This window comes from Paroedura picta, chromosome 16 (genome assembly GCF_049243985.1).
Source record: "Paroedura picta isolate Pp20150507F chromosome 16, Ppicta_v3.0, whole genome shotgun sequence".
Classification (NCBI taxonomy): Eukaryota; Metazoa; Chordata; class Lepidosauria; order Squamata; family Gekkonidae; genus Paroedura; species Paroedura picta.
The window spans coordinates 8,660,740-8,684,594 of record NC_135384.1 but is presented as its reverse complement, the minus strand read 5'-3'; the positions used below and the strand labels follow the sequence as shown (position 1 = coordinate 8,684,594).

Genomic DNA, 23,855 nt, shown 5'->3' with positions numbered 1-23,855 from the left:
TCTCTTCTAAATGGCGTTTGTCCTTTGTTGCGATGTTGGGGGAACCTGGCTCCCAGAAGAGCGAGACATGGTGGATTCTCTAAAAGGATAGACTGTAGTTGCCTGTTCTTCCATTCTTTTACGGCAGCTTTAGAGACCAGAGCCCATTCTGCACACATAGGATAATGCACTTTCAATGTGCTTTGGCAGCTGGATTGTCCTGTGCGGAACAGGAAAATCCACTTCTAAAGTGCATCGAAAGTGCATTATCTATTGTGTGCAGACTAGGCCCAAGGCTAGGAGTGACGGGTTTAAATTACGGGGAAGGAGGCCCCACTCAAATATTAGAAGGCATTTTTTGATAGTGAGGGCCGTTCATAGATGGAACATGCTGCCTCAGAAGATGAAGGACTCTCGTTCATTGGCAGGTTATAGGAAGAGATTGGATGAGCATGTGCCAGAAGTGTGTGATTTTCAAGTCCCCGAGAAGGGGGGTGGGAGTGGTTCGGGCTGGATGGTCCTTCGTGGTCGCTTCCAGCTCTGTGTGTGATTCTGATTCTCTGGTTCGGTGCCCAGAAACCAGCAGTTGAAATCTTCGATGATCACCACTTAATGGGAGGCTGGAGGGTACGTTTCACCCCCAGGAAACGATAAGATATTTAGGAATTTACAGTTCCGAGGAAGGCAACTAGTAGGGATGGGACACAGATGCCTGTAACAGGGCTCATGGGGTGGGGTTAGGGGCTAGAGGGAACACATTCACCTACTTTCCAAAGGCGGGGGCGTGGGGGCACCCAATGAAGTTTTCCAGGCAGGTAGAGGGACGGAATTCTTCACACAATTGGCCTGCGGGACTTGCCGGCACATCCCAGTCAACAAACAGAAGGTGGTTTGCCACTGCCTCCCTCTGTGTGGCAGCCCTGCCCTTCGTTGGTGCTCTCCCGTCAAACCAAGGCCACCCCTGGGTAGCAGCTGAGATCTGACACCACCGGGCCAGCCTTGGCTGGCTTTATGTTTCTTGGCATAAATTGGTCGCCTCCAGTTTGAGTTCTCAAAGATTTTGGAGCTCATTGACCAAGATCCCCACCCCCCTTGACGTCTGGAGAAAGGCAGCAGGACTTAGCAGACCCACACATTCTTCGTGTCTAGCAAGTTCTGGGTTCAATTGCTGACATCTCTGGGATCTCTGGCTGCAGGGCGGGAAAGACCCTAAAACACTCCAGTCTTCAGGGCTTAGCAAGGGGCTGGCAGCAGTAAGCATCAGAGGAGCAGGCAGTATGGGTGTTGTTCCACCCCCAGCCCTATTTTCCGCTGCCACGGAAGTGCTCATTTCCAGGGTGGAATGGAAATCCCTAAGAGAAATTCCAAAGCTGGAAGCGGCCCAAGTGGACTCACCTGAGGATTCAGTCGCAGATCCCGACCATCGGCTGTTAATAACGGGCCCTCCTCTCCCACACTTCCGCTTGCTTGGTTCCAACACCTCTTTCCTGCCGCCCCCTTCCCCTCCAGCACCCCGGGTCCTTCCCCCAACAAAACACAACAGTCTGCTTTGCGATGGGTTCCATCTTTGTTCTGAATGAGAAAATCCACATTGAACAAAAAGCCTCCTTTTTTTTTATTAAGACAGAGGAACAATAGCCCGGCTGGGGTGTGTACAAAACATGCACAGCGAAGACAGACGACTCTCCCGCCCCGTAAGTTTAATTCTCGCTTAAATTGGGATGCGTGACATGCTACTGTATATACAGGGTCCATCTTGGGTCCACCTATGAGGCTGCGGTCGGCCCCAAGACTTTACACATGAATCCTGCAGCCACAGGTATTGGCCAGAACGCCCCAAAGTAAGTTTTGAGCCACCCCAAAGCATACACCCCCAGATTCTGGGGACTGTCGTCTTAAAGGTGACACAGGTCCCTTTCAGATGGGCTCCTTTGTTTGCTATGGATTCTGAAGACAAGTCCATTTTTGGACAGGGCTCCCAAACCTCAGGGATGAAGCCCAACAAGAAAACCCATCAGATAAAAACAGGTTTGAAAAACCTACTCAAAGAGTTCATTAATTGTGGGAGGACAGAATTCTATCCTTAAGATGAGTGGAATCTTAAAAAAATAAACTTAAAAGGGGACTGTACACCCCTGCGTGCAAGAGAAGATGAAGCCAGATGCACCCCAAAGTATGCTTCGGACCACCCCAGAATCACACACCTGCAGATTTTGGGACTCTCCCCTGCAGGATCCAGATCCTGGTATCTTCCCCTTGATTTTTCGTGGGAGTTCTCCACTTCAATCTGACTTTGGACCAGGCACCAATACATGTCACCTTTCAGAGGAGAACCCTTAGAGTTTGGGGATGTACAATTTGGGGAGATCAAACGCTTCCTTTGCAACCCAGAGCTGGTGATTCTGCAAATACAGAGCTGGGACCTCGTTGTTCACTCCCTGGGCACCACCCACCATCCACATGCTGGAAGTTATACATCAAAATTTAACCCCCGGGCTTGCAGGCCCCTCTCTTGCTGCCCTCATTGTGGGGACCGAGCCCTTCGCATGTTTTAGCAGAAGAGAAGGTGGCCAAATGAATCATTGGTTGTGTGGAAAGGGAATACAGCGGGGAAGGAAAGATTTAGGGAGGGGACGGCAAAGTGGGGAGGGGCATATTGGAGGCCTATCTTCGATCGAAGGCCATGCTTGTTAACAGCAGCCCAGTTCTCGGTGGGTTTCGGTCAGATAGCCTACAAGACCCTCATCACCCTCTCCATGGCCATCCCCCACCTCCGCTCCCATTTACTCAGAGTTCACCATCAAGAACTTCTGCATGTAGGAGTTGAGCCATTTCTGCCTCTCCAGAGCAGCCAGCATCTTGCTCTTTTCCCGGAAGGCGGCATCATCTGCCACCACCAGACTCCGTTTCCCACCCCAGCCCTGCACCCAGCTTTGCGGAAACAGCGCCATCTTCAGTCCTTCAGGAGGCGGAACTTCCTGTCTCGTTGGGCCCCAGGGGCGGGACTTCTGGTTTTGCCCTTCCTCTTCATGCTGCGGAGCAGCGAGACCGGACGATGTCCACTTGAGGCTCCAGTCACGCAGGGTGATGGAAGGGACGCGGCTCCCCCAGGGGACAAGGGGGGCCTGGAGGTCGACGCTGCCCTCCGACGAAGGGTTCTGTGATAAATCGCGCTTCCAAACCAAGCTGGGAAAGAAAGCAGGAGGGGGGGGAAACCTTTGGTTTTCTAAACAGACACTGGGATCTGGTGGGTCTGAGCAAAGGGAAGATGGTCATGTTACTCTGAGAGGAACAGAAGGGCTTTCAGATGTTCTGTCCCCAAAGACTAGTTCTAAGGATGCCAACTCTAGGTTTGTCAATTCCTGGAGATACGGGGTCAGAGCCTGGGGAGGTCAGGGTTTGGAGAGAAAAAATGGCTGCTTTGAAGGATGAATATTGCCATAAAGTCCACCCCCCGAAGCAGCCATTTTTCCTCCTGAAAACCATCTTGTTCAACTGCAGCTCTTCTTGCTAGCCCACACAGATAACTGACCCAAGATCGGTTCATCTCCCACATAATCTCCCACATAAGATGTTGCTGGTTCTTAAAAGAGGTGTAGGGGAAAATTGATTCTGCTGTATGCACATCTGGCTACAGCATCCTGCATCCTGTCCCCAGTTCTGGCCAAACGCTTCATTCATTCATTCATTCATTCATTCATTCATTCATTCATTCATTCATTCATTCATTCATTCATTCATTCATTCATTCATTTGCCGCCTTCCACGAAGGCTCGGGATGCTATTGGGATGTTTGCAACTCAGGTCATGATGGAAAATGCCATTCCCCCATTGGCAATCCCAAGACAGGTAGATTGCTACTGGGCATGGAGGGTCCATTAGTCACCATGGCAAGCAGCTGCTGACATCTCTTCCTTTGTGTACTTGTATTTTTTCAGCCATCTCAACTTGAGGCTGCAAGAACCCTTCAGGGCAAAAATCCCTTGCACGTTAATTACAGAATTAGGGTGGGAGAATTTTGGGAGCAAAACTGCAGAATTAAGTACACTGTAAACAACTAGGGGTAAAATTCTATCCTTGGGTAAAGTACTATGTGCATTGAAGAATCCATCCACCCACCCACCCACCCATCCATCCACCCACCCATCCACCCACCCATCCACCCACCCACCCACCCACCCATCCATCCATCCACCCACCCACCCACCCATCCATCCATCCATCCATCCATCCATCCATCCATCCATCCATCCATCCATCCATCCATCCATCCATCCATCCATCCACCCATCCAACCCATCCAGTTTTCTCTCAGCCTCATCTACCTCACAGGGTGTCTTTTGTGGGGAGAAGAAGGGTAGGCAATTGTAAGACACTTTGAGACTACCTTGGATAGTAAAAACCCAGGTCATCGTCTTCTTCTTCTCTCTAACACCCTTCTCTGCCACAGACTCTTTGGATGGACCTCAGTCATGTTCCTGAGCTTTCTCTAGTTCTCCGAGGATAACCAGGAAAGGAAAGAGAACCGTCCCTTCACTTACCTGCCTGAGTTATGCAGCTTGGGAAGCAAGACTCCCGAAGAGAACAGCACCCATGAGCTGAGAAAGATGGTGATGATCCACAGGTCTCTACAGCTTATGACCTTGGGTTCCATCAGCCCCGATCCTGGCAGGGGAATAAAACAGATGCAATCAGGCCTGCTCCTGGACAGACCTCCTTACAGAATCGCTTCCTCTTCCACCGTCCACCCTAGGCTCCTTACCAGCAGGTGAGGGTGCAGCCAAGTTTTCTGGTCGCCAACGCCCGGATCCCCCTTTTGCCACCTCCTGCAGGGGCCTTTATACTCCTGCGTCTCCGCTTGTGACGCAAACAAGAAGCCCAGTGTGGGGGGCAGGTGGAGGCGTCGGGGTCCCAATCAATGGGAAGGCCAACCGGTCCCTTGAAGCGGGGAAGGAGGAATGGATCGGCCTGCATCAGTTGGACTGAGAAAATAATGAGGATGTCAAATGAAGTGGCAGCCAGGGTGTGTGTGTGTGTGTGTGTGTGTGTGTGTAGTTTCAAAAACAGAAGTATGGCTTGTTCTTAAAGTGTAAATATGCAGGAAAGGAAGACCCGATGGTCAAGGCAGTCAACAAACAGAAGGGGCAGTGTAAGGAGAGCAAAGGAAGGAAGAACGGAGGGAAAGAAATCATACCTGGAGGAAGTAGGGAGTCCCGATTTAGGGCGTTTTTGTTCTGTCTTTCCGCCACATCCCAACGCATCTTGCCACATTGGTTGGCCCAGCCTCCATTTTTGTTGTCACAATAACCCCGTGTAATAGGCCAATCAGAGAGCAAGAAAGACTGGCTCAAGGTCACCTGGGGAGTTTGGTTAAATCTGCGGGTGGAGACAGACACTGGGAGTGAGTTGAGCTCTTTATGGTGACCCCAGCAAGTTATAACGAAGCACTGACCTGAACCAAAACTGAACCGGAAATACCCCCCCCCCCCCATGTATACACTCAAGCAAACAGTGGGTGCGATTGGTCAATTTCAACTGACTAGATCTGGCAGAAGGGATCTAACCATGCATCAATCAATTACACTGTAGTCTAAGATCCTGCCTTGGATCTCAGTCTTGGCCCTTGGCCGGTCTACAGATACAACAATTGGGCTCTAAGCTTCTGGTTCATGTGCCATATAGTTGGGAGGGGGCCTCCAGGGTCATCTAGTCCAACCCCCAGCACAGTGCAGGACACTCACAACTACTATATGGTGAGGAGGCATTTAGTTCATGCCAAGGGCAGCTTTGGAAGACGTTGTTGTAAGATGGGTTTTCTGGATAGCCTCAAGGACTGAAGATCTCCCGCTTTTACAATGACCAAGATTGGTTCTTCTGGGGAAAGTGGCTACTTTGGAGGGATGACTCTACGGCTGGGGTGGCCAAACTGTGCCTCTTCAGATGTCCATGGGCTAGAACTCCCATGAGCATTTGCCAGCACATGCTTGTGGCAGCATGCGCCTGTTCTGACAGAGGCTCATGGGAATTGTAGTCCATGGATATCTGAAGAGCCACAGTTTGGCCACCCCTGTGTGATATGAAGTGCCCCACACATTAAGCCTCTATTTAAAGACAGGCCATCTCTCCCTCCCCCTCCCCATTTTTGGCAGCTCTACTAAACCCCCTCACAGCCATGGTTGTGATTAAGATAAAATGTTTCCCTCCAAAAGACCACGTCTGCGAAAACTTTGATAACCCTTACAAGACGGGGGAATGAGGCTGCCCGCTTTCCCCTCGTTTCCGATTATTAAAGCGTCTCTATTGGAGCCAATCGACCCCTCCGGAAAGGTCGTGTTCAACGCGGCCATTAATGAAGGCCTCTCCCACGCCAAGCCGTGACTCACAGCGGGTATCGATGGAGGGTGGACGGCACCGGGGGTGTCATCTTATTCCTGTGGGGCTTCATTAACATAAAGTTCATTAGCAGGCCTTACTGCTAGACAGCCACGGCGGGAGGAGAGATACCACCAAACTCAAGCGTGGCTCTGCTGTTTCCGACCATTTTAAACATAGGAAGGGTTTAATAATCAGGTCCGTACTTGCGTTTATGAGTTAGAGCTAAGAATCCGACACAATGTTTGTTTAACGAATCATTCATACACATTTGACGTGTTTTATTTTTAAGGCCAGTTACCCGCCTGAAGATGTCATTCTAAAAAAGTCTGAGGAAGAGTGCTTGCCCTCAAAAGCTCACGCCTTGGATAAATCTCTGTTGGTCTTAAAGATGCCACTGGACTCTGGTTTTGTTTTGCTGGGCTGCTTCAGACCAATACGGCGACCCACCTGAATCTATCTTATTCTTAAAAAGGTTTAACCAATGATAGAAAATGCAAAAGGCATGATCTTCTTTCATTTTGTAGAACTTAAACGTGGTTTTTCTGCATGGAAGTCAAAATGCAGTTGTAATCATGATTATAACCTTTAGGCTAGCGATCCCCAACCTGTGGGCTGCGGACCACATGTGGTCCTTCGACTAATTGGAGGTGGGCCGCGAAGGACTTCTTCTCCCCCCCCCTGGCCCTTTATTTAATCCCCCCCCCGGCCCTTTAGGACACACTTTGGGTGTCCTTGTCTCCCATCACTCCCGGATGGGACTATCTCGTTGCAGAGAAACAAGCTCAGGGTTCCCATTGATTTGTCATTGTCATGAGTTAAAATGTCCATGAAAATAAAATGTTCCTTATGTTCATTGTTGTGGCGTGTCTGTATCTTATTTTGAAGGGATGTTTAAACATAACCATAGCGATCAGAGAGCGTTAGGGCAGTGGTTGAGAGTAGAGGAGTAAACTACCCCCCCCCCACCGGGCCTCAGTAAAATTGTCAAGCGTTGAGTGGTCCCCGGTGATAAAAAGGTTGGGGACCACTGTCCTAAAGCATCCAAGTAAAATGCTTGTTTTGTTGGGCTGCTTCAGACCAATACGGCGACCCACCTGAATCTATCTTATTCTAAAAAAAGCTTTAACCAATGATAGAAAATGCAAAAGGCATGATCTTCTTTCATTTTTGTAGAACTTAAACGTGGATTTTCTGCATGGAAGTCAAAATGCAGCTGGAATCATGATTATAACCTTTAGGCATTGACAGGGTCACTGACAAAAGAAACAAAAATTGTGACAAAACCTAGGCTTCCGCTTTGACATGGTTTTAGCAACTTTGGCAAGGAAGGAAACACGGCAATCTCATACGCCATGGGGTCTACTGTCCGAAGCAGCCGTTTTCTCCAGGGGAACTGATCTCTGTAGCTTGGAGATCGATTGTAATTCCAGGAGCTCTTCTGGCCTATCTAGTGGTTGTCAAGCCAAATTAGAATGAAAGGGCGCCAGTGGAAGCTATTTTGTAAAACATAACTTAACATGGCTTGAGGGATTGTTGGCTAATGCTTGAATAGATATTCAGATGCGGACGTTCCAGGAAGGGAAGCAAGGAGTTGGCGTCTCTGAAGTGGTCGATAGCACCTTGGCTGGCAAAGCCGACCTCCGGCGCCGCTAATTGGGCTCCGAGATCAGAGATGCGGAGCGAGAGAGAAGATCACTGTCATAAATTAGCGGTGTTACGGGCCACCCCCGGATGCTCCGTGTTCTTGGGCCTAGCCAGCACGGAAGTGTGGACACTTGATCTTTAGCCTAACACACATCCGTGCACCTGGACTTTCGAGACCAAATTGCTCTAAACACCCAAACGAAATACAATAAAACCCACACTTTCACTCCAGAGGAAAGCCTGCGCAAACTGGCTGGAAGAGACCTGTGGGAATGTCAACACCCAAAGGATGTGTTTGCCCATTTACCCAAGAGCCAGTGTGGTTAAAGTGCTGGACGAGGATTGGGGGAACCCAGGCTGTTATCCCCACCCTGCCATGGGAACTTGCTGGCTGACCTTGGGCCCTTCACACCCTCTCAGCCTCACAGAGTCTGCAGGGTTGTTTTGAGGGCAAAACCGAGGCAAGGAGAACTCTGAAAACCCCTTGAGAATCCCGAGGTGGCAACGAGGACTGTACCACCAGATGGTGAGGGGTGTGTGTGTGTGTGTATGTACTCCCCCAAGGATAAGGTTCCCTACAGGGTTGCCATAATTCAGGGATGACTAGATGGTGCTTTCCACCATCTTGTGATAGTGGTCACAGAATATAAGACAAGGTAAAGGTAAAGTAAAGGTACCCCCTGTGCAAGCACTGAGTCATGTCTGACCCTTGGGGTGATGCCCTCCAGCGTTTTCATGGCAGACTCAATACGGGGTGGTTTGCCAGTGCCTTCCCCAGTCATGACCGTTTACCCCCCAGCAAGCTGGGTTCTCATTTTACCGACCTCGGAAGGATGGAAGGCTGAGTCAACCTTGAGCCGGCTGCTGGGATTGAACTCCCAGCCTCATGGGCAAAGCTTTCAGACGACTGCCTTACGACTCTGTGCCACAAGAGGCTCATAAGACAAAGGTTTATGCAAATATACCCTTATTACTTGTGCTTTTTTCAGCCACCAAGCCAGCATGGTTTAGTGCAGGGGTGGCCAAACTGTAGCTCTCCAGACGTCCACGGACTACAATTCCCATGCTGCTGCTGGCAGGGGCTCATGGGAATTATAGTTCGTGGAGATCTGAGGAGCCACAGTTAGGCCACCTCTGATGTCGTGATTAAAAGCAGTGGGCTCTAATCTGAAGAACCGGGTTTGATTCCCCACTTCTCCTCCCCATGGAGCCGGCTGGGGGAACTTGGGCTGGGTGCAGTTCTCTCAGAGCTGTTCTCAAAGAGCAGTTCTCTCAGAGCCCTGTCAACCCCACCCACCTCACAGGGTATCTGTTGTGGGGAGAGGAAGCATTTGTAAGCAGCTTTGGGACTCCCTCAGGTAGTGAAAAGCAGGGTATATATATAAAAAAACAGCCTCTTAGCTGTCCTACAGTGGTTCTCAAGTGGTTCTCAAGGCAAGATACATTCTCAGGGGGTTCCCCACTGCCTCCCCCTTGTCAGGGCCCTGCAGGTATCCCTACAGCAGAGAGGCTGCGTCTTCCTGGGTGGAAGGCCCCAGACCTTCTTCCCCGGATCATTTTGGTCTGTCCTAAAATCTCTGCATGCCGCTCTCTGATTAACAATATATTGTCCGCTTTTCAATCTGAACTGGATGAAATAACAATTGTTAATAGACACCTTGATGGCACTGCGCCTACCCAAGCCTCTTGTATTGCACCGTTTTTAGGTCAAGTTTTCAGCATTAATGCCAGCTTTTTCACAAGACCAATACTGTCTTATCATAACTATGTCATGTATATTTATCATAGTTAACTATGTCATGCCAATAAGGGTGTCTGTCTACCTACCTACCTACCTGGGCCTGCCCTTCTCAGCTTCTGAAATCGGACAAGAAGAAGAGGAAGAAGAGTTGGTTATATGCCGCTTTTCCCTACCCGAAGGAGTCTCAAAGCGGCTTACAGTCGCCTTCCCACTCCTCTCCCCACAACAGACACCCTGTGGGGTGGGTGAGGCTGAGAGAGCCCTGATATCACTGCTTGGTCAGAACAGCTTTATCAGTGCCATGGCTGCATGTGGGCGAGTGGGGAATCAAACCCGGCATGCCAGATTAGAAGTCCGCACTCCTAACCACTACATCAAGCTGGCTCTCTGATAACCTGAGCTAGCCCAGGTGGAAATGCCTTCCTCCCCCTTCTCTGGGGCTAAGAACTCGATAATTCAACCAGACTTGCATGCAAGAAGGTAAACATGGCAACCGGCCTGGAGAAAAATGACCTGCTCCATTTAATGGAGGCTTAATGCGTAGAAATAGGCAGCTGTAGCTTTTTATTTCATTGGTAAAATAACATCCCATTAAAGCCTCTATTAAAGGGACAGGGCATGTTTTTCCCCCCTCTCCAGGCAACTGGTAAGTCAACAGCTGCAATTTTATGCACCAGTTCACTGAGAACTCCGAATAAGTTTTGAGGAATCACAGATGGCCCTGAGTTTCCCCTTCTGACATTGATTGCCCTGCCGTTCACAATCAGCTTTCTCTCCCTTTAAATACACCCCCCAATTGTTTACAAGAAGATCTGTGATCTTAGCCTGAGATTTGCTCAGTCAAAGATGAAGGGGGTGATGGTGGTGTTATTATTCGGTGTGGACTTATTAGTTCCTTTTGGGTCTCCTTCTCTGTTGACATTGGGTGAGTGGCAAGGGTTCAGTAGGGAATAGTTGTCCTGTAGGCCAGGTGAATGAAAGAGAGATATGCTACTTTCCTAATTCATGGTTGGGTTTGCCTAGGATGCTTAGGGCTGATCCTGCGTTGAGCAGGGGGTTGGACTAGAAGAAGAAGAAGAAGAGTTGGTTCTTATATGCCACTTTTCTCTACCCAAAGGAGTCTCAAAGCGGCTTACAGTCGCCTTCCCTTCCCTCTCCCCACAACAGACACCCTATGAGGTGGGTGAGGTTGAGAGAGCCCTGATATCACTGCCCGGTCAGAACAATTTTATCAGTGCCGTGGCGAGCCCAAGGTCACCCAGCTGGTTGCATGTGGGGGAGCGCAGAATCGAACCCGGCATGCCAGATTAGAAGTCCGCACTCCTAACCACGACACCAAACTGGCTCTAGATGGCCTGTATGGCTCCTTCCAACTCTATGATTCTATGATTCTATATAGCCCACCCTCTAAAGAAGCTGTTTTCTCCAGGGGACTTGATCTCTGTAGTCTGAAGAGTGAGTTGTAATCCCAGAAGATCTCCTGCAAGCCGGCAACCTTTGGTCTATTTTTATTTATTTTACTTATTATCAAGCTCCTCTGATGAGGACATCTGTGCCTCTGCATGTTTATTTCAAGAAAAGCTGCACTTACTGGATTTCTGTTTCCTCTGCTGTTCAAGCAGGAGAACATTTCCAGGCGGTAAGTCCGCTACCAGTATGACGGGAGTGCAGAGCCAGCGTGCAACCAGGATTCTCTCTCTGTTTATATACGAGGAAGGATCTGGCTCTCTTGTGGGGAGATAGGGTCAGTTACCTGAATTTCCTGCTTAAAATAAAATGACTTCGCTCTTCCCTCTGCAAAGACATTAAATAGATGGTCTGTGGTCCTACACACTCCTTCATAAAAAGGCCTCCCTTCCAGGGCCAAGGGACACACATACATCGGGGTAGCTTACTAGCAAGCATCTGTATAAACCTCACATTTCGTTCATGTGATGTGAATTCGTACCTGTGGAGTTGGATTTGGCAGCATAACTTGTGTGCTTGATCGGAGGCTGATCCTTTAAAAAACTTAAAGGGGGCAGAGGGACGTTCCTTTCCACTCACTTCTCCTTTCTTCTCTCCTACCCTCTAGACGATTATCCAATTTCCTTGTATTACCGAGATTCCCGTTTCTCCACTGTGCTTTGGTTCCGTCCGCCCTACTGCCTGTATGAGCTTTGGGCTGCAAAAACTCTGCATTCTAGCCAGATCCCCCGGCAGGCAGCCACCATTCAGATGCAAGTGAAATTATCAGGTATGAGGTAGAGGGTTGGGACAGAGCGTGGGAAGAATTGTCTGTGCAAGGAGGTCCCCAAAGAGCTTCTGGTTTTCTATCCTCCTGGGTTCACAAAAAGCAAGGTGGAATGTTGTTTAGGTTGCAGACCTTCCTGGGAGAAAGCCCCTCTGAAGGAAGCGGTGCCTACCTCTGACCGGGCGTGCTTAGGATTGCACTCTGCTTCTTCTCCTAGGGGACAACGGGGTCTACAAAGCCACCCAAAGGTTCCCTGTGCCCATGTGCAGCCCGACAGGGGCGCAGTCTTTGGCCTTGGGAGACCATGCTTATGAGATGGGACCTGCCCTGGCCTGCCTCAATGACACCTGCATAAAAGCTGTCCTTCCGGGTCGAAGGTACAGGTGAGTGGAAGGATTGGACTTGCGGGTAAGTTGGTCATTGCTCATCACAGCCAACTTCTTGTTCATAGGCAATTGAATTGTTTAGAAGTTGGTAGCTGAGCAAACCTGGAGATTGGCGATCAAAAGAAGAAGAAGAAGAAGGGTTGGGTTTTATACCCCGCTTTTCACTACCTGAAGGAGTCTCAAAGCGGCTTACAATCACCTTCTCTTCCTCTCCCCCCAGCAGACACCCTGTGAGGTAGGTGTTGAGAGAGCCCTGACATTACTGCCCGGTCAGAACAGCTTTATCAGGGCTGTGTTGAGCCGAAGATCCCCCAGCTGGCTGCATGTGGGAGAGTGGGGAATCAAACTCAACTCGCCAGATTAGAAGTCCCCGTCTTTAACCACTATACCCAGCCGGCTCTCGGAAGGCTGAACTTGCATGACAAGAATGAATCTCAGTGAGACAAAAATGAATCTCAGCACAGCTGGCTGTGTTGCTTTTAAACACGGCTGGAGAAGCGAGCTAGGCAATTTTCTGAGGAAGTGTGCCATACACATGAAAACTCACACCTTGAATAAAACTTTGTAGGCCTTAAAGGTGCCTTTGGAGTCACATTTGGATCCATTGTCGATCTTATTCTTCACAGAGAATAAACGGAAACTTTTAAATCTCACTGGCTGCATTCTCTACTGCAGGGGTGGTCAACCTGTGGTCCTTCAGATGCTCATGGACTACAATTCCCATGAGCCCCTGCCAGCAAATGCTGGCAGGGGCTCATGGGAATTGTAGTCAATGAACATCTGGAGGACCACAGGTTGACCACCCCTGCTCTACTGCATCATCTGGGCTGTGTCTATGTTTTTAACTTTTTAGACTTTATAAATTGTGCACAATAAGTGTCAATATAATTTGAATATTTAGATTTTGCGGACAACTAACCTTCCAGGAGGCAGCATCACTGGGGGAAGCCTTGTGCAGCTTTTCTCAGCTGTTTCACTGTTGAGAAACCCCCTGAAACATTCTTCAGGCTTTGAGAAATCCCAGAAGTGCCGCCATTGTGCAGAATATGGTTGGGAAGCAGAGCTGTGCACATACCCACATCCCCTTCCCACCCCCTCCAGGTCCACCACTGGACATTTTCAGAGGGGGGCTCCCACTCATCCAGGAAACCTTTCCAGGGATGTCAGGAAATGCCAGGCTTTCACAAAACCCTGACTGAGAAGTCCTGGCCTTGTGTGTTGGCTCTGTAGGAGAACAGGTTGACAATTCCACGTGGAATGGACGGTCTCAGGGAATGGGATGCCAGGATTTCAGTGTGGGTGAAGGGCAGAGTGCAAGAAGGAAGAGGGGGACGTGTTGGCTCACTTCTCAAATAGCTCCAAACCTGCTCTTGTATTTCCTGCTTGGACAGTATCAGATTCCTTCTCTGCAATCAAGATCTGACTGTGCTAGCTGCAACCGGCTGGTCCCGGCACTTCCGTACCCGGGGTGAGTTTTGTGGATGGAGGGGGGGGGGGAGCTGCTGCCTCTGATCCAGAAGAAGCACCGGAAGAAGCACCATATAGATGGTTGCATTTGTGGTGACTTCATAATGCAGGGGCTCTCGCCTCTTTTTGAGCCTGCGGGCACATCTGGAATTCTGACACTGGTTGTGTCAGACAAAATCTCTGCTGCAGGAGGAAGTGGTGAGATGCTCCTTCAGAGAAGTGAGTATGGAAGTAAGGTGTGGGAGCTAGCCAACCGATCAACCGATCAACCGATCAGTCATTTACCATTGCCATTATGGAGAAGGGGACTAGGCCTGTAGAGCAACAAAGGAAGTGGGCTTCAGTGACATCTAGGGATGTCACCGGCCAGCCGAACTTCTTGGGAGACGCCAGGACTCTTGGGAGCTCTCATGTAACCCCAGTTTTCCAGGGGGACCCTGGTTGGAAATCCCTGGATTAACTCCTTGACAGAAGTATAATGCTGTTCTCTGGATAAAGGGCACCCACTGTTTCTTATCTCCCTCCTCTGCACTTTAGACATGCCCCACGATTTCCGCACCATGGACGTCTACTTTGGAGGCCACTCCACTGAGATGCTGGTTGTCACGGCCCTCACGAGCGCTGCGGCCTTTCTCCTCTTGGGGGCTGCCGGACTCGCCCTGGTAGTGAGACCACCATGAGCCTTTTCCACCTGCATCCCACTACATCGCCCTCGATGGAATCTAGGCCCAGCTTGGATCTTTCCCGTGAAGCTCCATCACCCTTGACCCATCTTACCAATGACTGTAGCCTAATAAATGAGACTTGAAGCTTTCTGAGGCTCTCGGCTGACTCTTTTGTCCCCTGTTGCATATTGAAGGGAAGCAGATTTTGGACATGTACAGGAAGCTGACTTCTGAGTCTATCAAGGTCAGCGGTGGCCTGTCAAGGTCAGCAGGGCCTGCTCTGCTCTGACTAGCAGCAGCTGTGCAGAGTCTCAGACAGACAGTATTGCTACCCATATGTGGGGAGAGGAATGGGAAGGCGACTGTAAGCCGCTTTGAGCCTCCTTCGGGTAGGGAAAAGCGGCATATAAGAACCAACTCTTCTTCTTCTTCTTCTTCTTCTTCCAATCCTTTTAGCTGGTGATTGAACCTGGGACCTCCTGTATGCAAAGTAGATGCTCTATCCTGGCCATGAAGGAGTCTCAAAGTGGCTTTCTTACTACTGAGAGCCCCCTGAAACATTCTGCAGCTTTTGAGGAACCCCAGAAGTGGCACGATCATACAGAATATGGTTAGGAAGCATAGCTGTGTACTCACCCACCCATGGCCCCTCCCCTCCTGCCCCCTCCAGGCCCATCACTGGCCATTTGGGGAAGTTGGGGGGCTGGTCGATAAATGTTTAACAGATTTTAAAATATATGTTATTTTTTTATTTATTTTATTATTTCGATTTATTTCCCGCCACTCCCAAATGGCTCGCGGCGGGTTACAATATCTTAAAAAACCCATTAAAACTCCCATTAAAAGACTTTAAAATGTCACAACATGGCAGCACAATAATAAGATCCCCTTCCTACCCCCATTCCTAAAAAAGGGGGGGGTGGAGGAGAAGGAGGTCAACGATGTTCAAGAAGCCCGGGGGAGAGCAGTCGATGTACCCCGGCAGCCCCAGCCTCAACCATAGACCTGGCGGTCTATGGTTATCTCCCACCCATTCTGGAAACCCTTCCAAGGCCATCAAGAAACCTCAGGGTTCCATGAAACCCCGGTTGAGAAAACTTGCCCTACAGAGTAACTTCTGTTCTTGTCTGAAAATAGTGGTCACGCAGACAGAACAAGAGTTTGATGCCTTTTTCTGCTTTGAACAACCAAAGATGCAGGAGGGCATGGAAAGACCAGTTGTGTTCGTTCATTGGTTCGTTCCTTCCTTCCTTCGTTCATTCATCGTCTGCCTTTCTGCCTGAGACTCAAAGTGAATTGCAGAATAAAAGTGGTGTGTTCCTCACACATCCAGTGAACAATGCGAATTGAGAGGCCTTGCAAACAAGAAACTGCTTAGGGGTAGGAAAGGGTGTTACAAAGGCAGGAGGCCATGCAAGGAAAGCCACCGCATGCCCAGGGCCATCGCTGCATCCTCCTGATCCATTGCCCAGGTGTTCTCCTGGACAGTCCCACTCTGGCACAGCTCTAATGCCCTCTTGAACGGGAGCTGGGTTGCTAAGCAGCTATTCTGTCTCCCTCGAGGCTTATGTTATGCTCCATTCTTCTCTCTGGGGCGGATAGGGTACTTGGGGTGGGGCCTGTTCTCCTTAGTTACATTTGACAGCAAGTGGTTTCCTTTGAACTTCATTTGTGACAGTCCCTGCTTTTTAGGTAAGTGTACTAAACTGTCCGAATGAAGTTGACTTCATCTTGTACTGGGTGGTGTTTTCTTTCTTTCTTTCTTTCTTTCTTTCTTTCTTTCTTTCTTTCTTTCTTTCTTTCTTTCTTTCTTTCTTTCTTTCTTTCTTTCTTTCTTTCTTTCTTTCTTTCTTTCTTTCTTTCTTTCTTTCTTTCTTTCTTTCTTTCTTTCTTTCTTTCTTTCTTTCTTCCTTTCTTCCTTCCTTCCTTCCTTCCTTCCTTCCTTCCTTCCTTCCTTCCCTTAGCCCTGAGTCCTATTCTCCTTCCTTCCTTCCTTCCTTCCTTCCTTCCTTCCTTCCTTCCTTCCTTCCTTCCTTCCTTCCTTCCTTCCTTCCTTCCTTCCTTCCTTCCCTTAGCCCTGAGTCCTATTCTCCTTCCTTCCTTCCTTCCTTCCTTCCTTCCTTCCTTCCTTCCTTCCTTCCTTCCTTCCTTCCTTCCTTCCTTCCTTCCTTGCCTCTGAGTTAAGGTCTTCTAGCAGTTTCTGAGCCCTAATTTTTATTGCTGGATTTAAGTACCTTGTCGATGCCCTGGTTAACTTCTCCAGAAGCAGCTGTGAAACAGACTTGCTCCCTGTGTGAATCCCCTTTCAGTATATTTCCCAGATGGGTCTGCTTTTAGAAACTATTCAATGTCCGGGTCCATAACCAAGAGTACCGGGTGTGGAACGATGATTGGCAGTGGGTGAGAGGGGGAGAGGGGAAGACCTCGGATTGCACCTTCTGATGATGATGGTGATAATAATAATACATCTCATCATTATGAACACCTATCTTCATATAAACATCACTACCAGCACCCTGGCCCATAACACTTACCCCATTGTAACATTCAAATACATAACACTGAGTTTCCTAAAGGATTCATAACTTTATTCAAACACATGACATTACGTTTCTTAAAGGATTTATAACCTGCAGTCCGGATCACTTGTCCAGATTTGGAGAACTGGAAACAAAGATGTGATAACTGAGCCTGCTTCAGCCTTTGTGCTTTAATCAGAAGCATCAGTCGCATTACCCATGTCTAGAGACACAGATTTTGTTTACCCTTCAGTCAGTCCTGTGCGGAATCAGCCTCATTTTCCTCTCTGTATCCAGTTTTAGAATTTCAGTTCCTTGCGGCAGGGTGATCTCTTGAGTCCTGTCGACAAATAATCTATGTGGTGCTTTGGTGGAAATTTGGATTTTCGTCTCCCAGGCTCATATTCCACCTTCTAGCCTCTCTTGGCACAAGCCACTGAATTTTCCAGGTGTTACTTTGCCCAGCATTATTCCCCCCCCCACCCCCGTGATGTCATACCTCTGTACTGGGGTTATCCCAAAATTGCAAAGTCCCTTCTCATTGCTCTTTGTCAGGTGGGATGTTCAACAGAGTGAAGGCCTTTCAAGGACTTGAACGCTTACTGGCTTTGTGGTTGTTTTTTGTTATTAATCTCAGTTTTTAAAAAGGTTTCCTTGCTGCCGTCGTTGGGGAGAGGGGGAGACAGATTTCCCCTTAATGAGCTATGCTGCTTACTTTGCGGTCTTTCTCTGGGTTATTAATCCTGGCCTGCTCAGTCGAAAGTGTTCCCTCCCCCCCAATACAATTCTAAGCATTGGTGGTAGACTGCTTCTCCACATGGATGCTCTATTTAGCTAGCCTGGGTCGTTGCTTTGAGAAATCCACCCTTCCAGGAACTTGTCCAGTGTTTTCATGGTTAGCCATTACAAATTTGAAAGGTGTCAGAGCTTGAGAAAAGACAGTTTAACCTTCGAAGGTGTGCATTGATCAGGTTTGTTTTGTAATGATTTCCCTGAAAATCTCCCCATCCCCTCCTGCAAAAAGATAAAGAAAGGGAGAAGAAGAAGGAGAAGAGGCTTGTCTTGTCTTCGTGAAACCAGCCTCCAAGTGCAATGATAGACAAGCTGGAAACTGTAAACAGGGATTTCCCAAGGGGAGATTGGTTGACACACAGGAGAATATGCCTCTCCGTTTTGTAGCTAGGGCTGGGCAAGGGAACATGATACCCTGGTCCCATTTGCAGCTTTCTCTTTGCAATGAAGCAAAACAAAGTGGTTTTTAAAATTGTGTTTGCTGTGGGAAGCCTAGGTTGGCCCAAAGAACCCCTAGCAAGGATCCCTCATTCTTATAAATCTCTAACAAACCTCGGCTGTGGGGAATGAGTGGAGCATCTCTGTAGCAGGCAAGCCAACATGTAGCCTCAGAGCAGACCCTCCAGTAGGGCTGTCAGCTCTGGGATGGGAAATACCTGGAGATTTGGGGGGGTCAAACTGGGAGTGGGTGAGATTTGGGGCAGGGAGAGACCTCAGTGGAGTATCATGCTGCGGAGTCCCCCCTCCAAAGCATTCCTTTTCTCCAGGGGATCTCTGTCACCTGGAGATGAGCCGTAAAACGGGGGGATCCCTTGGCCCCACCTGGGGACTGGCATCCTACCCTAGAGGGATCCTGCTTCTCTTCCTTTTTCATCCTCCACCCAGGGACAGAGCTGAGATCAGGCTGAGGTTCGTGTGGGAAGATTTATGCGTAATTGAGAGGCTTTCGGTACACGCAGATGTAATGTTTGAAAAGGACCCCACCCACCCCCAAACAATGAGAGACGGGTGAATGCGGACTGAGCTCAAACCCTGAGCAAAAATGTATATTTTGTATTCTTATGCGTTTCTTTTGGGCTGCCCTTTCTTGACCGTTCTGCGTTCAAGTCTGTCTTGTTGTCCTCTGCAGAAATTCCCGGGTGTGACTGAACATGGATCGATACTATCTCCTTTGGGGCCTCTTGCTTACCTTCAGGACGAGCTATTCTCTTGACAGTGCAACCCCCAGTCCATCCCTTCCTTCCTCTCCGTCCTCCTTCCCGACCACCCCACAGTCACCCCCTGAATCCACACCAGATACCAAGTCTCTCCTTGCTTCTGGGCCCGACACCACGCCTCCCCCCGATCCTTCCCTGCCTCAGCAGAACCAGACCCAACCTGTATTTCCCACCAAGCAGACACCAAGAGCCAGGCTGTCCCTGGAGAAGTCAGCCCAGCTGCCCTTCAAGTTTCCCGTGGACACCGGGAGACACGATTCCGGTGCGAGCCAGCGGTGGGTGGCCGCGGCGGGCGGAGTGGAGATCGTGCTGATGGAACCAAAAGGTGAGACGGCTGAGCCAAAAGTCACATTTTCTTAGTTTTCCTGGAAATGGCATTGGGGTTCCTTGAGCCAGCTGCAGTTGAAGAGTTTGGACTGGTTATTATTATTTAGCACATATGGTGGAGTTACGCACGTATTATAACAATCTAAAATATGTAGCCAAATTGGTACAAAGGCTACGCAGGCCGACTGGGCAATCCCCCTAAATCCTAACAGATGGGAGCAAACAGAGCCTGGGAACCCGAACTTTTGAGGCTGTTTCTGTCCAACAGCTTTGTTTTCCCTTTACAGGCCGGCTGCCCATGAGGGAACCCCAGGGGACAACCAACCATGCCATGGGGCTCTTCTTGGGGGGCTGTGGTCTGCTCCTGTGTCTTTTTATTGGCATCTACTGTACCTACAGCCGTGGGGCCAAGAAGGAGCCCTTTTCTCACCATCGGTTGTATGACGATGGGTTTGACGACCCGGGTAAGTGGAGGCTGATGGGCCTTTGGGGTGGGAAGTATTCCAGGGGTGGCCACAATGTGGCTCTCCAGATGTTTGTGAACTACAATTCCCATGGACCCCTGCCAGCACGGTCATTGGCCGGGGCAGGGGCTCATGGGATCTGTAGTCCAAGAACATCTGGAGAGCTAGAGTTCCCTATTCTTGGCTGCGAAATACTTGGAGATTTTGGAGGTGGAGCATGAGGAGAGTTGGGTTTGGGGAGCTGAGGGTCACCAATGAAGTCTAATGCTGTTGAGTCCACCTTCCAAAACAGCCAGTTTCTCCAGGTGAACCAATCTCTGTTGCCTGGAGATCAGTTAACACCTGGAGGTTGGCAACCTTACCTAGAGGACCTGAATAGAGGAGGGCAGTGGGGAAGTCAGTATGTGTTACATGCATCATGTCCCATAACAGAAATTAAGTCTTCCATCTGACAGCCAGTGTGGTGAAGTGGCTAAGAGTGGCGGACCCTAATCTGGAGAAGTGGGTTTGATTCCCCACTCTTCCTCCACGTGCAGTCAGTTGGTTGACCTTGGGCTAGTCACAGTCCTCTTAGAGCTGTTCTCGCAGAGCAGTTCTCTGAGAGCTCTCTCAGCCCCACCTACCTTACAGGAGGGGAGAGGAAGGGAAAGGTGTTGGTAGGCCATTTTGGGATTCTTTTGGGTAATGCAAAGCAGAGTATATATATAAAAAAGAACTCCACATAAGAGCTATAGCACAAAGACATGTGCCTGAAGTCAAAAGGAGGGAACTTTGGTAGAACAGAAAACAGATTTCTTTTTTTTTATTATTCTTATTTCCCGCCTCCCCAGCTCTCTTCCTGGACAACCCGAAAGATTATGACTGGTTCTTCTACGAGACAGATGGCTACGTGTACCCCACGCCCTCCCAAACTCTCTCCAAGCCAATTCAGACTCTCTCCATCCCAGCTCTGAAGCAGCCTGCCTCTGCTCTTGAAATGCCCCCAGGGAATCTGGAAGCTTCAGAGGTCACACCGGACACCAAGCCCCCCTCGCCCAAACTGGAGTGTCTGTCCCCAGCCAACCTGCAAACTGGGAACTTCATCTGAGACTCCCATTCTCTCCAGAAGTCTGGGCTGGGGGCAAATCCCTTTTCCCCACCCCAATCTGGAATATCCTAGAGCACTGGGTTTGATGCTGCCTTCATGAAACCATTCCCCCATTGGTCTGTCTGCTGTGAAATCTCCACTGCATAGGTTCTTCAGTTACAGTCCCATGCAGGTCTCCGACATTTTGCGGTGGCTCTTTTTCATAGGCCGAGGGGGCTGTAGTTTTGCTAACCTCTAGGTGGGGCCTAGAGATCTCTTGGGATTACAGCTGGTCCCGACAACAAAGATTTGGAGAAAATGGCTGCCGTGGAGGGTGGACTCTATGCCATTATCTGCTAGTGAGCCCTGTGCTCACCAAACCCTGCCATCCAAAGGCTTCAGACCCAAAACACTGGGAATTTCTTGACCTAGTGGCAACTCTAGATTTAATTCATGGTAGGCCCCCTCACTTTTTCTCTTCTCCCCTGCCCCAATTCCAGCAATGCTGAAGGGCTGGCCAAACTGTGGCTCTCCAGATGTCCATGGACTACAATTACCATGAGCCCCTGCCACCATGATCCCCTGCCAGCTCATGGTAATTGTAGTCCCTGGACATCTGGAGAGCCACTGTTTGGCCTCCCCTAACAGGCCTCCCTGTGCTTTGCAAAGCATTCTGGGCCCGTTTTGAGAGTGCTCTCCATCAGATGCTGGCAAAGCCTGGTCCTTGGCCTAGTGGTTGCCTTGGCAACCAGAACACGCCCGCATTTCCTCCCTGTCTGTCCACTTCAGGGGATATCAGTAATGATAGGATGCAAAGGTGACCAGGTGGCTTCTCTGGAAAGGCCGGTCTCTGGAGGAAATCCTGGCGTTCTCTTCTAGCAAAGCTGGGTCCTTAAAAACATTTCTTTGCAGTCTTAGTCACAAAGAGGGTAAAGGGCCACTTGATTAAGGAGCTGCGGCTTGAGCCCAGTTCATGGGAACAGTTCCCGTCGTGGGTGCCTTTATATTTCTTCCCCCCCACCAGGAGCAGCCTAGCTTACCTTGTAGGGTAGAGCCAGCCCTCTGTCCGAGGCATCCTGGAAAGTTTGAAAACCCACTCAAGTTCCCCCTAGCCCTTGTTTCAATCTTCTCCCCTCTAGGAGATGCCAGCTCAGGCTTTTAGGCTGTGATCCTAGACACCTTTGACTGGATAGCCCAGGCTAGCTCGATCTCCTCAAATCCCGGAATCTAAGCAGGCTGGATAGGAGATCACGGAGGTATATCGGGGCCAACAATGCCTCTTTCCTTGAAAACCCTACAGCAGAGGTGGCCAAATGGTGGCTCTCCAGATATCCGTGGACTACGATTCCCATGAGCCCCTGCCAGCACGTGCACGTGCTGGCAGGGGCTCATGGGAATTGTAGTCCACGGACATCTGGAGAGCCACCATTGGGCCACCCTTGCCCTACAGGGTTGCTGTAAATAAGCTGTGACTTTACGGGACTTTTCTCCATCACCAGCTATGCACTTTTACTTGTTTGTGAATCCCATTGAATTTGATGGGATTTCCTTCCAGGTATACCTGAGTAGGGTCCTTGGCAGCTCCTTCCCACAAGGAGCTGCTGGATCCCTTTGGGAGGATCGCTGGTGGATCTGGAGACCGCGGCACCGGATCCAATATTGCTCTAGGCTGCACGTTTAATAAAACGATGCTTAAATGAACTTCTGTGTCTGCTTAAAAGATCGCTCAGGTTGCTTGGCACAGCCGCAGGTGTTTGGTATTCCTTCACGAAGGCGAGTAAAAAAGAAACCCTGACGTTCCAAGTGGGTTCAGATGGATTGCGCTATTCCATTTGCGTGCAAGCCCCGAAAGTCATCCCTACCTCCCTAGTTGTTCGTGTAGACCAGCATCCTTCCTGTGCGCACGCGCTAATGGAATAGCAGAAATTGCAAAATTCAGAAGCAGAAATTGCAAAACGTGGGGTGAGCTGGGGTTGAAATCGATTCCTGACTTGATGTCAAGTTGCCACCTGCTTAAGAGTGCATGTCCTGGACTGTGTGGACAGCAGGTGGCGATATCGGGTCGCAGCTGCCATTCAAACAGCCCGGGGGGGGGGGGGGAGCAGCCTCGAAGAAGAGACCCCCAGGGCCTGGAAGTGTGGTGGGATGAGGGCGGGCGGGAGGAAGAGTTCAAGGCCTGCTGAACATCCTTCTGTTGCAAGGCCTGATTGGCAAGGGCCTCAATTTCTTCGCCTTTGTGTGCACAGATTGCATAATGCGCCCCACAGGGACCCTCTCGTGCAATCCGACTCGGCCTTGCCTCTGGGATCACCAGTCACCGCCAGCCGCTGGGCAGGATTACGCCGGCGGCCTGAACCCATCGCGGAGAAAACGGCCTTTTGCGTCATTGCCCTCCTGCCTCTCCCCAGACGTTGATTAAATCCCTGGCTTTCTGCTGCTTAAGTCCAACAGACGGACTCTCCTCCACCCCACCCCACCCCCCCTCCTCCCCGCAATCCGTCTCTGCATCTCTTCTTCCTTTTCGGAGATCTTTAAACTACTTTTGCAGTGCAGCACAGGCCACCAGGTGCATGGAGGCCCTTGCAGGCTCACCACCTGCCCTGGCCTGTCCAAAGGATCCCTCTAGCAGGCAAAGAAAGGATCTCAGGACCCTGGAGAGCGGCCAGGATGGGAAATGTGGAGCTGGTGGGCCACTCAATACAGGCCAGTGTCCCTGCTTCATATGCATCTTGACCTCGATGGAAAAACAGCTTTTTTTTCTCCTTCCTAAAAAGTGGGAGGGGCTGCCCTAAATCTGCCTACCAGTTACAGTGACATCCAGATTTTGTTATAGGGAGATCATCTTCCTTTGGAGGTAAATATGGCCTTTGTTCAAATGTGCAGGGAGCTGTTTCTGATCCCAACAAGCCCAGGGATGGACTTCCTTGTTGTAGTGAGATGTGCAAATGTCTTGTCAGGAGCTCTCCAAATACCAATGCCT

The 23,855-nt window shown here is 49.8% G+C and overlaps 3 protein-coding genes across 4 annotated transcripts; 2 read left to right on the top strand and 1 right to left on the bottom strand.

Annotated features, from left to right (window-relative positions):
* Window positions 1-1,527: 1,527 nt before the first annotated feature.
* PTH2 (parathyroid hormone 2) lies at window positions 1,528-11,400 on the bottom strand. 2 transcript variants are annotated; one of them, XM_077314254.1, is made up of 4 exons: window positions 11,331-11,400; window positions 5,174-5,355; window positions 4,521-4,644; window positions 1,528-3,165 (listed from the first exon to the last, which is right to left on the bottom strand). In XM_077314254.1, the coding sequence occupies exons 2-4, from the start codon at window positions 5,238-5,240 to the stop codon at window positions 2,763-2,765; spliced, it is 594 nt and encodes a 197-aa protein (XP_077170369.1). In that variant the 5' UTR covers window positions 5,241-5,355; window positions 11,331-11,400; the 3' UTR covers window positions 1,528-2,762. The 2 variants fall into 2 exon arrangements, with proteins under 2 accessions (XP_077170369.1, XP_077170370.1); XM_077314255.1 differs by lacking the exon at window positions 11,331-11,400 and adding an exon at window positions 4,742-4,961 and having other exon boundaries at window positions 5,174-5,241.
* LOC143825868 (uncharacterized) lies at window positions 10,555-14,638 on the top strand. The gene is made up of 5 exons (XM_077314253.1): window positions 10,555-10,664; window positions 11,814-11,975; window positions 12,190-12,355; window positions 13,750-13,826; window positions 14,363-14,638. Exons 1-5 carry the CDS (start codon window positions 10,586-10,588, stop codon window positions 14,503-14,505), a joined length of 627 nt encoding a protein of 208 aa, XP_077170368.1. The 5' UTR covers window positions 10,555-10,585; the 3' UTR covers window positions 14,506-14,638.
* Window positions 14,639-16,107: 1,469 nt separating this feature from the next.
* On the top strand, window positions 16,108-22,865 carry GFY (golgi associated olfactory signaling regulator). The gene is made up of 4 exons (XM_077314073.1): window positions 16,108-16,182; window positions 18,931-19,343; window positions 19,633-19,809; window positions 20,640-22,865. Exons 2-4 carry the CDS (start codon window positions 18,953-18,955, stop codon window positions 20,894-20,896), a joined length of 825 nt encoding a protein of 274 aa, XP_077170188.1. The 5' UTR covers window positions 16,108-16,182; window positions 18,931-18,952; the 3' UTR covers window positions 20,897-22,865.
* The last annotated feature ends 990 nt before the right edge of the window (window positions 22,866-23,855 follow it).

Coding starts and splice junctions, on each gene's coding strand:
- PTH2 (XM_077314254.1), bottom strand. CDS start 5,240: ATGCGTTGGGATGTGGCGGAAAGACAGAACAAAAACGCCCTAAATCGG. Junction 4,645..5,173: donor GGACTCCCTACTTCCTCCAG/GTATGATTTCTT, acceptor TTCCCCTGCCAG/GATCGGGGCTGATGGAACCC. Junction 3,166..4,520: donor AAGCTGCATAACTCAGGCAG/GTAAGTGAAGGG, acceptor TTTCTTTCCCAG/CTTGGTTTGGAAGCGCGATT.
- GFY (XM_077314073.1), top strand. CDS start 18,953: ATGGATCGATACTATCTCCTTTGGGGCCTCTTGCTTACCTTCAGGACG. Junction 19,344..19,632: donor CGTGCTGATGGAACCAAAAG/GTGAGACGGCTG, acceptor TTCCCTTTACAG/GCCGGCTGCCCATGAGGGAA. Junction 19,810..20,639: donor CGATGGGTTTGACGACCCGG/GTAAGTGGAGGC, acceptor CCGCCTCCCCAG/CTCTCTTCCTGGACAACCCG.
- LOC143825868 (XM_077314253.1), top strand. CDS start 10,586: ATGAAGGGGGTGATGGTGGTGTTATTATTCGGTGTGGACTTATTAGTT. Junction 11,976..12,189: donor GATGCAAGTGAAATTATCAG/GTATGAGGTAGA, acceptor TTCTTCTCCTAG/GGGACAACGGGGTCTACAAA. Junction 13,827..14,362: donor CCGGCACTTCCGTACCCGGG/GTGAGTTTTGTG, acceptor TCTGCACTTTAG/ACATGCCCCACGATTTCCGC.